The 13,650-nt window shown below is 43.3% G+C and overlaps 1 protein-coding gene across 16 annotated transcripts in view; it reads left to right on the top strand.

The window, feature by feature from the left end:
- Positions 1–13,650, top strand: part of RALGAPA2 (Ral GTPase activating protein catalytic subunit alpha 2) — a 327,703-nt gene that overhangs the window by 81,638 nt on the left and 232,415 nt on the right. For all 16 annotated transcript variants that reach the window (XR_016216034.1, XR_016216033.1, XR_016216032.1 and 13 more), the window contains exons 10-11: positions 2,075–2,302; positions 13,421–13,588. Coding sequence is in view for 13 of the 16 variants with exons in the window: in XM_089307358.1 (XP_089163484.1) it covers positions 2,075–2,302; positions 13,421–13,588 (396 nt within the window). In the remaining 3 variants the exon portion in view is untranslated. The remainder of the gene's footprint in view (positions 1–2,074; positions 2,303–13,420; positions 13,589–13,650) is intronic.

The following is a 13,650-nucleotide window of genomic DNA, read 5'->3' as shown; positions in this document are numbered from 1 at the left end:
GAAAGGCAGAGAGGAGGAGAGGGAGGGAAGGAGAGAGAGGGAGAGACAGAGAGGGAGGGAGGGAGGGATTGATCTTCCATTCACTGATTTGCCCCCCAACTGGCTACAACATCTGGGGCTGGGCCAGGACGAAACCAGGAGCCTGAAGCTTCTTTTGGGTCTCCCACATGGGTGTAGGGGCCCAAGCACTTGGACCATCTTCCACTGCTTTCCCAGGTGCATCAGCAGGGAGCAGGATCAGAAGTGGAGCATCTGGGTCTTGAACCTGCACCGATATGCTGTCCTTGCAGGTGGAGGCTTAACCTGTTACGTCACAGCGCCAGCCCAGATCTTATTTTTATATGACTTAGTGCCTTTAAACACAAATTTTCATTTTTATTATTTAAGTTATCTATTTGCTGTGTTACAAGCCACCTCAAAACTTAGGGACTTAAAGCAGCAGCCTTTCTTAATTTTTTTTTTTAAACTTGAGAGGCATAGGTTGAGAAAGAGAGAGACAGAGAGAAACAGACCTACAAAGAGCTCCCATCCCTGGTTCATCCCCCAAATGCCTGCAGTGACCAGGGCTGGGCTCAGACTGAAACCAGGAGCTGGGAACTCGATCTAGGACTCCTGCTTGGGTGGCAGGAACCCCACTGCTTAAGCCATCAACTGCTGTCTCTCAGAGCCTGCCTTAGCGGGAAGCTGGAGTCGGGAGCCAGAGCATGTCCTGACCCGAGGCACTCTGATGTGGGGCACAGGCGCTCTAACCACCAGGCTCAGTGCCCACGCCCTCTTTTTGTAATATTGTCATATTTCACTCTTGAGTCCAGGATTGGCGCTGGATTTGGTTGGGCAATTCGTGTGTGCTTCATGTGGCTTTAAGGACTCACTGGACTGCAGTCTTCAGCTGTTGGTTGGTCGTCCAGAGGGTCCAAGATGACTTCATTCACACGACTGTTACTTTGGTGGGGGCGGCTGGAAGACTGGGCTTCTCTGTACTCCCATAGCAATCCGAGTGAGTGAAGCGACTTGTCTCACAGGTAGAGATACGTAAGGGCAGGTCTTTTCATACTGACTTTGGGCCTGGCTTCCCGTGCCATACTCATCCCATCTTAAGTCACTTCTACTGAAGCCACAGATTAAAAAAGAATAAAATGAATAAAATTTTACTTTCCTGAAGAAGATAGTAAATTCATCAAAAAGACAAAATAATTTCTATAAGGTAGCACATTTCACAGTGTGACAGGGACTTTGATAAGCCACACAGGCTTTAGCAACCAAGGCAGAAAGAGAAAAATTATTATAGATGTGATTTTTCATTAACTTTCCGTAGAGATTACTGTTAGATTTATGTTTTAATTTTCACACTCTCATTGGTAGTTACTGAAATTATGCTCTGTACTGCTCCTGACTTATCACTTCTTGTAAAAAATACAATGGGTAAAATTTTAAGGCCATTTTAGTGGCATATTTTAATGTTTAAGTAACAATGGAGGTTACAAAATTGAAGCAAAATTATATATCTGTTTAGAGGAAATTTTTAATTCTATGGGGAAATGAGAGCAGACATCAGTGTTGCACTTTGTTAGTCATAGCGTGAACATTTTTTTTGTACTCCTAAAGTCTTACAAATATTTACAATTTTGTAAATATTTTAACTAAGTTTAATCTGAGATTCTGAGAATAAAACTTAAAATTCTCCTGAAAGACCCTCTGAAGATCGTGGCACTCCACCATCAAGATGCCGTTTAGTCTTAGGAATTAATGATGTTGCTGTAAAAAGAAATCGCCCCTGTTTTCAGGTATCTGCTATGACACAGTACATGCAGAAGTGTGGCGCTTTAGTGTGGGGGCAGTACAAGTGCATTGATATGCTGATTTATTCTTCAGTTTCAGAAATGCAAATTAAACATTGTAGGTTACTAAGATTTAAATAAGTTAGTTGGGAAGCACTTTGTTGGTTAATTGGAAAATTGGTAAGGACAGGTTCTGGAGCCTGTTACACTTCAAGCAGTGACTGGTTTCCAGCTTAACCCTGAGCACCCAGAGTCCTTTAGAACAGGGTACTGAGGAGTGCGATGGTGTCTTCCAGACCGTCGGTGGTGGTGCTGTGCAGGACAGGGCAGCAGAGGCAGACGGTGGCGGACCCCCAGAGCAGGACAGAAACCACTCGAACAGCAGCACCTTGTCTGACCGAAGACTCAGCAACTGCAGCCTTTGTAGCGTCGAGGAGGAGCACCGCCTGGTGTATGAGATGGTGCAGCGGATTCTCTTGTCAACGCGAGGCTATGTCAACTTTGTGAATGAAGTATTTCGTCAGGTTAGTATTTGAGTGTGTTACACGTTCGTGAAACTGAAGAGATTTCTGTTCTTATTCTGTTACTCATACACACCAAGAAATCGTGTTGATGAGTTGGGCTAAGTTATGGAAGTGAATAAATCATAATCCCTCTACTCCTGTGCATTGTTGTGATTCTGGTTGTGTGTGTGTGTGATTTTTTAATTTTGTTTTTGGAAAACTCTGTACAAAATGATCCGGCAGAACTTTCACGTTTCCATAACAAACTCAACCCAGAGGTAGGTGGGAAGAAAGCTGTTTGTGACCACTCAGCAACAGTTGCGCCTAGCAGAGAGGCAGCATCATTCCCAGGGCCTTGGGGCTGTCTCACAAGCTGAGGACCTCCACAAGGTGTTCGTTTCCTGCAAAGGTGTGTGGTGCGCATACAGTGCAAGTATTTATGACGTAAGAGAGAAAAGGAGGTGAGAGGGGAATCAAGGGAGAAAAAGGATCTCGCGTGGAGACGTTGAAATCATAGACCTGCAGTGGAGAAGACAGTAGGTGGAAAGGGGCTGGGAAGAGCAGCGGTGTGAACAAGAGGCTTGATCAGGCAGGGAGCTAGACAAGAGCAGACGTGGTGGCCAGGATTGATAGCCATAAACGGCATCACTGGGTTATAGTGGGGGCTGACCCTGCCCCTCGGGGGACACTGAGCAAGGTCTGGACACAGTTTTGGTCATCACAGCCGGGGAGGGGATGTTACTGACCTGTGGTGGGCAGCAGCCAGGGATTTTTTTCTCTAACATCCTGCAGCACACGGAATGGCCCGCAGCTTAATCTGCACCATGGCTAAGAACTTTCTGGCTCACCTTGTCAGTAGTGCTGCAGTGGAGGAACTAACCTATAGGGAACAGCTGAATTTTAGTGCCCTCTCTTGGTCAATGATGAATATTTATTTTATGGAAGATAACATGTAACTTCTTTCATCATACTTTGTTTTTCAATATTAAGATATTCAGGGACTGTTAACCCTACAGGCTATTAAAGTATAAGGTGAGCATTCATGAACTGCACATTAATTGTTGAAATCTTTACTTCATATGGAGTTGGTTTTTTGTGTATAAAGTTAATTGAAAATGAATGTTAATGGAGAATGGGACTGGGAATGGGAGAGAGAGGAGGAGGTGGGGTGGGAGGGCAGGTATGGTGAGAAGAATCACTGTATTCCTAAAGTTGTACTTATGAAATTTTTACTCCTTAAATAAAAAGTTTCTTTGGGGGAAAAAGAAAAAGAACTGCGCGTTCTCTGTGGGGAGATAGAATGTGTACATATGCTACAGAGCGCCATACAGGTATCTGTACGTGATGTGGGAACAAAGGCCTATGGGCAAGCAGGCCAGGGAGGCACGTGGCAGGGGCGAGGACAAGGTGGAGCAAGTCACCTTGGACTGCAGATTGGGCAAGTTGGAGGTAGTGGAAGTAGACAGTGCCTAAAGGAAGACCAGGGCTGGCAAGGCTCAGGGCAGCCTCTGTCTGCTGCTGCCCACAGCGGGAAGGCCAGGTGGTAAGAGTGCTTTATGTAGGGCCATTCGGATGACCAGCTCCCTCCACTGGAAATTTGTCTTTGTGGAATGCTTTAGTCTACCTGCTGTGACTCATTCCTAGATCATCCGATCAACTTTATGAGTCAAAACTCATTATTATTATATTTGAATAATAAAGCAATAAAACAGATTAAACCATGTTATAGTGCAGTTGATGTAAGGATTAGTCTTTCTTTATGAACTCATGATTTATTTATTAAAATACTGTGGATATCCTTTAACATGTTTTACTCAGGCTATGGTCTGAAGAGTTTGAAACACTGATGTAAGGTTGTTTGTTAATCAGGTTGTTCTATTTGTTGCCTTTATTTTAAAGAAAAAATTTATTAAATGTATGCTCGTTATATGATCACAATCTCTGTATATAATTAGAAAGGAGAAAGCAAAAGCAAATTGCTCAAAACACTACCATCTAGGTGATAACTGTTAACGTCAGAAGGGCACCATTCTTGATATTTCTAAATGTTTACACGTGGCTGCTGGCCAGACAGAAGAGAGACCCGCAGGGAGGAGATGGATAAGAGACGACGTAAGCAGGCTGGCAGGCAGACAGGAGGATTTCAGATGAGCTGATAGACATAAACAGACTGGCAGCCAGGCATAGAATGACAGATGGGCGCAGATAGGCCAGCTGGCAGAGATGGAAGTAAGCAGGCAGACATAGATGGACAGGTAGGCAGGTGCAGATAGGAGATAGGCAGACAGAGACAGGAATATGCAGGCAAGTAAAGATGGACAGCTCGGCAGAGATGGAGATGGGCAGGCAGCCCTGGGCACGGGCAGCTGAAGGTGAACCAGACAGAGATCAAGGTGGGGTGGGGGAAGTAGGTAAAAGTTCAATGCATTGTTTCAATGAACAGTTCTGAATTTTATTTTACTTGAATTTACCCAAAGAAAAGAAAGCAAAACTGAAGGAATTGTTGAAATTCAAATAAATATTCCTTATATTAGTTGCTAAAACATTTGCCTATAATGAAGAAGATTATATTGTAATATAATATATAATAATATATGTATATTATACAATCAGTTAGTTGCATGTCACAATTTTAAATTGTGTGATTGACTTCCTGTTATGAAATAGGAAAGAACTAGCAGCCTTGTATTTTCTTCAGCCTCCTCTCTCCATCTGCTAATTGCATCGCATTATAAATTTATATTATAAATATATCATCGTTTGTAGTTGATTTTGGAATCATAACGCATGCACGAGTTGTTTGGTCTTGGGTTTTGGTATTTCACAGGTACGTTCTTGGTTCCATGTTCCTAAATTGTTTGCTTTGACTAACTTGGTTGGTCTTGTTTTCTCATTGAGTATTTTCAAGGTGTCCTTGAGACCTTTTATGAAGGGAAATGTTTTCCTTTTGCCTTGTCATGAGCACAGGAGTTTATCTGGGTATAATAATCTCAGATCACTGTTTATTCCACTTGGGAACTTGTGAGTCAGAACTTCTCTAGACAAACAAATCAGAAGGAGGAAAACCTCACAAGGCCTTCAGTTACACAGTTGAGACTTCAGAATGAGCTTACAACGTTTACTTATTTTTTTCTTAATTTTTTAAAAAGTTATTTTTTATTTATTTGGACAGCAGGGAGAGAGCGATCTCTTCTGTCCACCGGTCCATCCCTCAAATAGCCACAACGTCTGAGTCTAGTCCGGCCACATCTAGGAGCCCGGAACTCAATCTGGGTCTCCCATGGGGGTGGCAGGTGTCCAGTACTTGGCCCATGACCTCCTGCCTTAGTAGAAAGCTGGACTCAGAGACAGAGCCAGGACTTGAACGGGGCACTTGTGGGAAGTGGGACGTGAATGTCCCAAGCGGCATCTTAGCTGCTGTGCCAGGTAAGCCCTGGCTTACCATGCTGAAGGGAATGAAACACAAGTTCGGAAATGTGTGCAGTAAGTAAGGAACCATAACAGATGACAAGTGCAGGTTTGAACAAGAAGAAAATAGAATTTCAAAATTGGGAAAAAATGTAATTAAATATTAAAAGCAAACCTTGATGAGTAAGTTTAATAGCAGATTATATGCTTCTGAAGAGAGACTAATCAGGGTCACAGGTCTCAAAAAATTATCCTAAATGCGCACCAGTGAGACACAGAGGAGAATTAGAGTTGAGATACAGAGAATTCTAGTGAGAGAGTCACCTCTCCTCATTTTTTCTTTTTCTACTAGTTACTGAGAATATCCTTCTATGACTGGATTTGCCTATATTTTTCTGGAAAGTCTATCAATATTTATTGTATTTTTGCAAGATTATTAGTTGTACATATTTAGAATTATATGTCCCTTTGAATTAACTTATTATTAGGACGTTTCTTTATCTCTACTAATGCTTTGTTTTTCCCTTCAAAGTCTATTTTATCTATTAATATTGTTCTCAGTTTTCTTCTGGTTAGTGTTTGTTTCCTTTTCTTTCTTTCTTTCTTTTTTTTAAGATTTATTTATTTATTTGAAAGTCAGAGTTACACAGAGAGAGGAGAGGCAGAGAGAGACAGGTCTTCGATCCACTGGTTCACTCCCCAATTGGCTGCATTGGCTGGAGCTGTGCCGATCCGAAGCCAGGAGCCAGGAGCTTCTTCTGTGTCTCCCACGTGGGTGCAGGGGCCCAAGAACTTGGGCCATCTTCTACTGCTTTCCCAGGCCATAGCAGAGAGCTGGATTGAAGTGGAACAGCCGGGTCTCGAAACGGCGCCCATATGGGATGCCGGCGCTTCAGGCCAGGGCGTTAACCCACTGCGTCACAGTGCCGGCCCCTTTCCTTTCCTTTTCTTTCTTTCTTTTTTTTTTTTTATTAATAAATCACATTTAATAATTTAAACCATAAAGACAAACACAAGTTTTGAAAGCTGAAAATAAATATGCTTTCTCATTTACTCATGTGTCAGTAGAGACACAGACATCTTTCTACTGTTTTTGAGTGAGAGCTCAAGACACATGAACAAAAGAATTTCAGAACTAAGTGTTTATAGAGTTTTCTTTATCTGAAATCTGTGTTCTAAGTTTGCAGTAGATAACTTTTTTTCAAGGTTTTATTTACTTATTTATTTGAAAAGATAGAATGGCAGAAAGAGAGGGAGAGAGAGAGAACAAGACCTTCCTGTCTGCAGGTTTACTCCCCAAATGACTGCAGTAGCTGGGGCTGTGCAGGGCCAAAGCCAGAAACCAGGGACTCCATCCAGGTCTCCCACATGGGTGCAGGGCCCATCCTTCGCTGCCTTCCCAGACACATTTCTGGGAGCTGATCTGAAGTGGAGAGCTGGATCTCAAAGGAGCATCAAAGGAGCATTCCAGCATAGAATGTGGACATCCCAGACAGCAGCGTAATTTGCTGTGCCACCAATGCCTGTCCCTGAGGTAAATAACTTTTATATGAAAGTGAGTATTGTAGATAGGGCTGGGGATATACAGCTAACTAGGCCCCAAGTAATACTTTTTCTATAATAGAACAGCTCATCTTAAAATATCTTATGATAAAAATAATAACAGTAAAGTATTAATAGCAGTATTAATTTATACCTTCCTTTGAACTTTTAATAATGGACTCCATGACTAGGAACTTTATATATATCATGCCTTGCCTAAGAGTACATTTTATTGTATAGTAAATTGAGAAAATATGTACACAAATTTAGATATAGCTTAGAAGATTTAAAATTTTATGTTATGGCTTAAGCCCATTTATAATGGTCAATTAGATCAATTAAAACTTCATACTCTCAGGGCCAGCATTGTGGTATAGTGGGTAAAGCCGCCGCCTGTGGTGCCAGCATTCCAGATGGGCTCTGGTTCATGTCCCAGCTGTTCCACTTCTGATCCAGTTCCTTGCCAATGGCCTAGGAAAAATAGTGGAGGATGGCCCAAGTGTTTGGGTCCTTGCTAATCATGTAGGAGACCTGGAAGAAGCTTCTGGCTCATGGCTTCCATTTGGCCCAGTCCTGGCCGTTGGCAGCCATCTGGGGGTTAAACCAGCAGAAGATTTCTCTCTGTCTCCCTCCTTCCCTCCCTCCCTCCGTCTCTCCCTTTCTCTTTGTTTCTGCCTCTCTCTGTAACTCTGAATGTCTATTAAAAAAAAAAACAAACCTCACTTTTTAGACAACAAATTATCAAAACATGACTGATTTTAGAAAGGTGTCCCATTTTACTGGAAGCACTGAGTGTGTGACATCTTGTTATTCTAAGTCAAATATGAGAACTTAGCAAGCCATAGCCTTCTTCAAGGATGGTGGTCACCTATGACCACCTATGAGAGTCTTTGCCACCAAGCTGAAAAACTGTTCTGTTCCCTTCCCAGCTACATTCTTCCAACAGGACAAAGCCCTGTTCAGGCAAGGACAAGAAAAAGCATACTGGTCGCTTGTACATTAGTGTCATCATCCTCAGGTCAATGCTAAGGATGAAAGTACACTGCTTCCCTCTTGTGCAGAGGCTTTGAATATGGTTAACTTTTGTTTATAATTTCTATATGAGAATGAATTCATTCTTATATGAGAAGCTGGAACAAGTTGGAAACAACAACAGGTAATTTAAGCTACAAGGAAGCTGCTAAACTCTTTGAACATACTCCCTCAAAGGAAGTTGAACGATTAATTGGAACTCTTATTTTTATATCCTGGGAAGAGGACTAACCTAGCATTCCAGGACAGCAGGGGGGAAATGAAATGATCTTAAACTTTTCAAAAAGTGTTTATCTCCTTTACAGGGTTCTTTGAGAGTCTGAATAAAGAATGACAAGGAAGGAACATTCCCTTGTATGACCGTGTTTTCAAAGCAGATGGCAAGAGGCACAGGCCCACGTTAGAAAGAAGAGCAGGTGTCTCCCGAACAAGTGGCAGTAAGGAAGCCAAACAGTAGCTGGGGATAGAGGAGTGGTAGTCGTATCCTGTCTGGAACAACAGCAGCCACCCCTCTGACAGTAATTCTTTTTTTTTTTTTCTCTAAGATTTATTTATTTTTTTGAGAGGCCGAGTTAGAGAGAGAGAGAGAGACAGATCTTCCATCTGCTACTTCACTCCCCAGATGGCCACAGCGGGAGGAGCTGAGCCAATCCGAAGCTAGGAGCTTCTTCTGGGTCTCCACATGGGTGCAGAGGCCCAAGTGCTTGGTGCTTGGACCATCTTCCACTTCCTTCCCAGGCCAAAAGCAGAGAGCTGGATTGGAAGTGGAGCAACTGAGACATGAACCGGCGCCCATATGGGATGTCGGTGCCACAGGCGGAGGTTTAGCCCACTATACCACAGCACCGGGCCCCCTTTGACAGTAATTCTACACTTGATCTTAGCCAAAAGGCCGAGAAGCGATTGACAGATAGCAGTTCTAACTGATGGAAATGTCAGAGTTCCAGCAGAGTACTGAAGATGAAAAATGCAAAAATGGATCTCTTGCAAAAGGTAAAAGAAGATGACAGGAGTTGGACATGAGGAGTCTTTGTCTGGTGTTGCTGCTATCGGGAGATGCTGCCCTAATGATGAATTGTATGGCTTCCATCCCCAGAAAGTCAGGGAGAACTAAACCAATCGAGTGAAATACACATGGGTTTTGGGAACCACTGCTCCAGAGTAAATCTCACTTCAGTCTAATGGGAAAGAAGAGGAAATAATTGCACCACTGGACAGAGATTAAACACCCTAAAGTTACTTTGCCTGGGCCTTGAGGATCTCAGCGTAAAAGCAGTCCTGTATCTCTTTGGCAGACAGGACCTCAACAAACAGCAACAAAGACGCAGTGAGAAAATGAGAAAGCTAAACACAAGGGAAAGCGGCCACATCCATTTCAACTCGCCGCGGGCTTTGGTGAGACTGCACCTTGCTTCCGACCGCTCTGCAGCCCACCTCTAGGAACCCTCGCCTCACCTCCTGCCTCAGCTTGCTTGTTGTCCTTTCCCATTCCCTAGAGCTTGAGAAGGCCGGGTGAACACAGCTTAGGAAGTGCCCGAGGCAGAGAGGTGGTGACGCCAAGCACCACTTGGTACTGCCTGGGAAGAGGGCTGTGGCGCCCGGGCCACCGAGTGCTTACAGGGCTGGAGCTGACATTCCTGATGTGTCACCCAGGAGACTGTATCCTGCTGACAGTGTTGACCATCCTTGTTGGGATGGGTGCTGGGTGCTGACCTCTGCCAGCTCTTTACCCACCATCTCATCTTCTTCACTTGGTGAGGGTGCGAGAGGCGTTGGAAGGAAGGATGTGAGGGCACCAGGCCTCCATTTTCACCCCTCTCTCCTCCTTTCTCATTTTCTTTTTCTCTTACGATGTTTCTATGATGCCCATGCTTCTTTAAGGATTGATCGAGTTTTCTCTTTCTCTTCTGGACTGGAGCCGTGGCAGAAGCTGTGAAACTTAGGCCATCTGACTCTCAGGTTTTGCTGATTCCAAACTTCTTTTCAGAGGATTGTTTTCCCATAAGTAGAATCTGTTTTCTGGATCTTGAGTTCTTGCTGATATTTTCAGGGCATGAGTGAAGTGTTTTGGGATAGAGATTAGAGATCCCCAACCTTTGTCATGGAGGAGTTTGTTTGTTTCGGACTCACTATGCTGACTCCGGCCAGCTTTGCAGAAGCAATACGTTTGCAGCAAAAGGGCCAGCCAGGAGTCAAATTGTAAAGGAGGTAGTTAGTATCCTAACTCTTTCAAATGAGGTATCCTGAGCTGTCATAGGCACAGCAGGTGTCCCCATCTCAGATTCCTGCTCTGAACTGACCTAAAGGAGTTCAGTGACCTTCAGAAACAAGAGTTTTCAGGTTGTTCTCCTTGCCCAGGGGATCTCAGATTTCCCAGAACAGCATGGAGGAGCTGGCACATCCTGAGACCCCAAAGATTCTGTGCTGTATCTTTCTCTGACTCTTTATGTTTTAGATATACTCTCCTAAATTGCATGCGAACATTTTTGATTGGAGCCCTATTCCATTTGCATGTAACACAGCAACTGCTGTCAATGGGTCTGAGTCTACTGTTCTGCTTTTCACTTTCTAGTTGTATTGGCTTCTTTCAGGCTACTTGTTTTTAGTATCACATTTTCCTCCTATAGTCAGATAAGTGGTTTCACACTCATTTGTAATTATTTTATGAAGATTTAAGTATTTACTTATTTGAAAAGCAGGGTGATGGAGAGAGAGAAAGAGAGACAGAGAGAGAGACAGAGATCCTTCATCTACTGGTTCACTCCCCAAGTGGCTGCAAAAGCCAGGGCTGGGCCAGGCCAAGAGCCAAGACCCTGCAGCTCCATTCTGGTCTCCCACATGGGTGGCAGGGACCCAAGTACTTGGGTCATCATCTATCACCTGACCAAGTGCTTTAGCAAGGAGCTGAATCAGAAGTGGAGCAGCCAGGACATGAACTGGCACTCTGATAGGGGATGCTGGTGTCGCAAGCAGTGGATTAACCCAATGTCAGCCCCTTATATAAATATTTGAGTGGTTAGTTAATAAAATACATTCCTAATTTAAAATCTAGCATTAATTTCAAATTTTACCTGTTAGTATGCACATTAGTTGTATTTACTCATTCTCAGTTTATATACTATTGTTATATATTTGAATTTCTGGTTACGAATATATCCTACCTTTCAGAACTATTATAATTATTTTATTCAGTTTTTTTATTCATTTAGATTTACCCAAATTCTTTTTGTTGCATTTAGTCTTTCCTAAATTTCTTTTATTAAAAAATGATTTATTTTATTGGAAAGGCAGAATTACACAGAGAGAGGGAGAGACAAAGACTGAGAGAGATCTTCTGTCCACTGGTTCACTCCCCAAATGGCTGCATCAGCCGGGGCTGGGCCAGGCCAAAGCCAGGAGCCAGGAGCTTCTTCCAGCTCTCCCACATGGGTGCAGGGTCCAAGGACTTGGGCCATCTTCTACTGCTTTCCCAGGCACATTCACAGGGAGTTGGGTTGGAAGTGGAGCAGCCTGAATTCAAACCAGTACTCATATGGGATGTGAGTGCTGCAGGCAGAGGTCTAACCCACTGCGCCACAGCGTCAATTCCTCCCACATTTCTGACCTGGAATAATTTCCTTTCTGCCTAAAGAATAGTTTTAGTATTTTCCTTAGGTCATCTCTCTTGGTAACAGATTTTCTCATTTTTTTAATCTGGAATTTTTTTTGAAGATTTATTTATTCATTTGAAAGTCAGAGTTGCAGAGAGAGAGGGAGAGTCAGAGAGAGAGAGAAAATTAGAATGGGGATACTGGCATACCTTGTCATACTTTTTGCTTGGTTGATCTTTCTGAGCTTACATATCAGATTATGTGATACATTGATACTGTGTAGTCTTGTTATAACACAGACTCTTCTGTTCTGGAACTTGGTGTGATCTGCCCACCATTCGTGGAAACTTATGTATTGCATGAACCTCTGGTAAATTGAAATCTGCCTGTAATTGGATCTCATGGCATGATCCTTAACAATAATGTTAAAAAAAAAAAAAAGTTTGAGAAGCTTGAGATAAGACCTGAGTTTGTGTCCAGCTAACTTTGTAACCTTGAGAAAATGCTCTCCAGTGCTCTGCCCCTCGGTGTTGTCACGTTGGTGTTGAAGCAGGCAGCTGAGTTGGGGTAACCTCTCCTTCCTGCTCCCTTTTCATACAGCAGTGGTTCTTAGTTAAATGGCAAACGCAAATGGAAAATGCATTTCCCTTTAAGTTTTCTTGTCTATGTTTAAATCAAAATCCTGGTTTGCAGAGGTGTAAGGGAATTCCTTAACGTTAACAAAGTTCCTGTAAATATGCACAGTGGCTCCTGTTGATACGGGTAGCTGTACTCAGTGGTGTCCTGATTAAGGTTGATCAACTGGCTGTCAGAAAAGAAAAGAACAGATAAAGCCCTGATTTGAAGCATTTGCCAACTTAGTGATGTCTGTTGTCTATCACCTATTTCTGATTTGTTGGGAAAATTTTCAGATGGTATAATTATAATTGTTTTATGCAGCCAATTAAAATATCAGTATAGGCATGATTTATTGGTTAATTTTTTGGAAAAATTATTCAAGTAGAGAAGTTACTTTTTTTATTTTTTTTTAACAGGCAGAGTGGACAGTGAGAGAGAGAGACAGAGAGAAAAGTCTTCCTTTTGCCGTTGGTTCACCCTCCAATGGCCACCGCGGCCGGTGCACTGCACTGATCCGAAGGCAGGAGCCAGGTGCTTCTCCTGGTCTCCCATGGGGTGCAGGGCCCAAGCACATGGGCCATCCTCCACTGCACTCCCGGGCTATAGCAGAGAGCTGGCCTGGAAGAGGGGCAACCGGGACAGAATCTGGCGCCCCAACTGGGACTAGAACCCTGTGTGCTGGTGCCTCAAGGCGGAGGATTAGCCTATTGAGCCGTGGTGCCGGCTGAGAAGTTACTTTTAAACTATATTATTTTGGATGGCCAATCACGTGTATTTTTCCTCAGATAACCTGTGTGTGTACCATCTATGTGGCCCTGGATAGTATAGTTACAGGCTGTATATTTCAAAGTCTGAAATCGGGGATGGCCATTGGAAGTATCTATCTCACGGCTCCATAGTGACCTGAGTTTGTGTGCAATTAACAGGACGTTTTCTCTTTTCCTTTCAGGCATTTCTGCTGCCTTCCTGTGAGATAGCTGTAACAAGGAAAGTAGTTCAAGTGTACAGAAAGTGGATCCTCCAGGACAAACCTGTGTTCATGGAGGAACCGGATACAAAAGATGCTGCCCAAGAAGATACTGAAAAATTGGGCTTTTCAGAAACTGATAGTAAGGAGGTAATTTCATCAGCTGTCTCTGGAGTTGGAAGTGCAAATATACCTGCTCAGGCAGTGGATCT

The sequence above is a fragment of the Oryctolagus cuniculus genome, chromosome 11 (genome assembly GCF_051225735.1).
Source record: "Oryctolagus cuniculus isolate XC-2025 breed Fujian yellow rabbit chromosome 11, ASM5122573v1, whole genome shotgun sequence".
In the NCBI taxonomy this organism is placed as follows: Eukaryota; Metazoa; Chordata; class Mammalia; order Lagomorpha; family Leporidae; genus Oryctolagus; species Oryctolagus cuniculus.
Note: the sequence above shows the minus strand (reverse complement) of the source record. Positions and strands in the feature narration are given on the sequence as shown.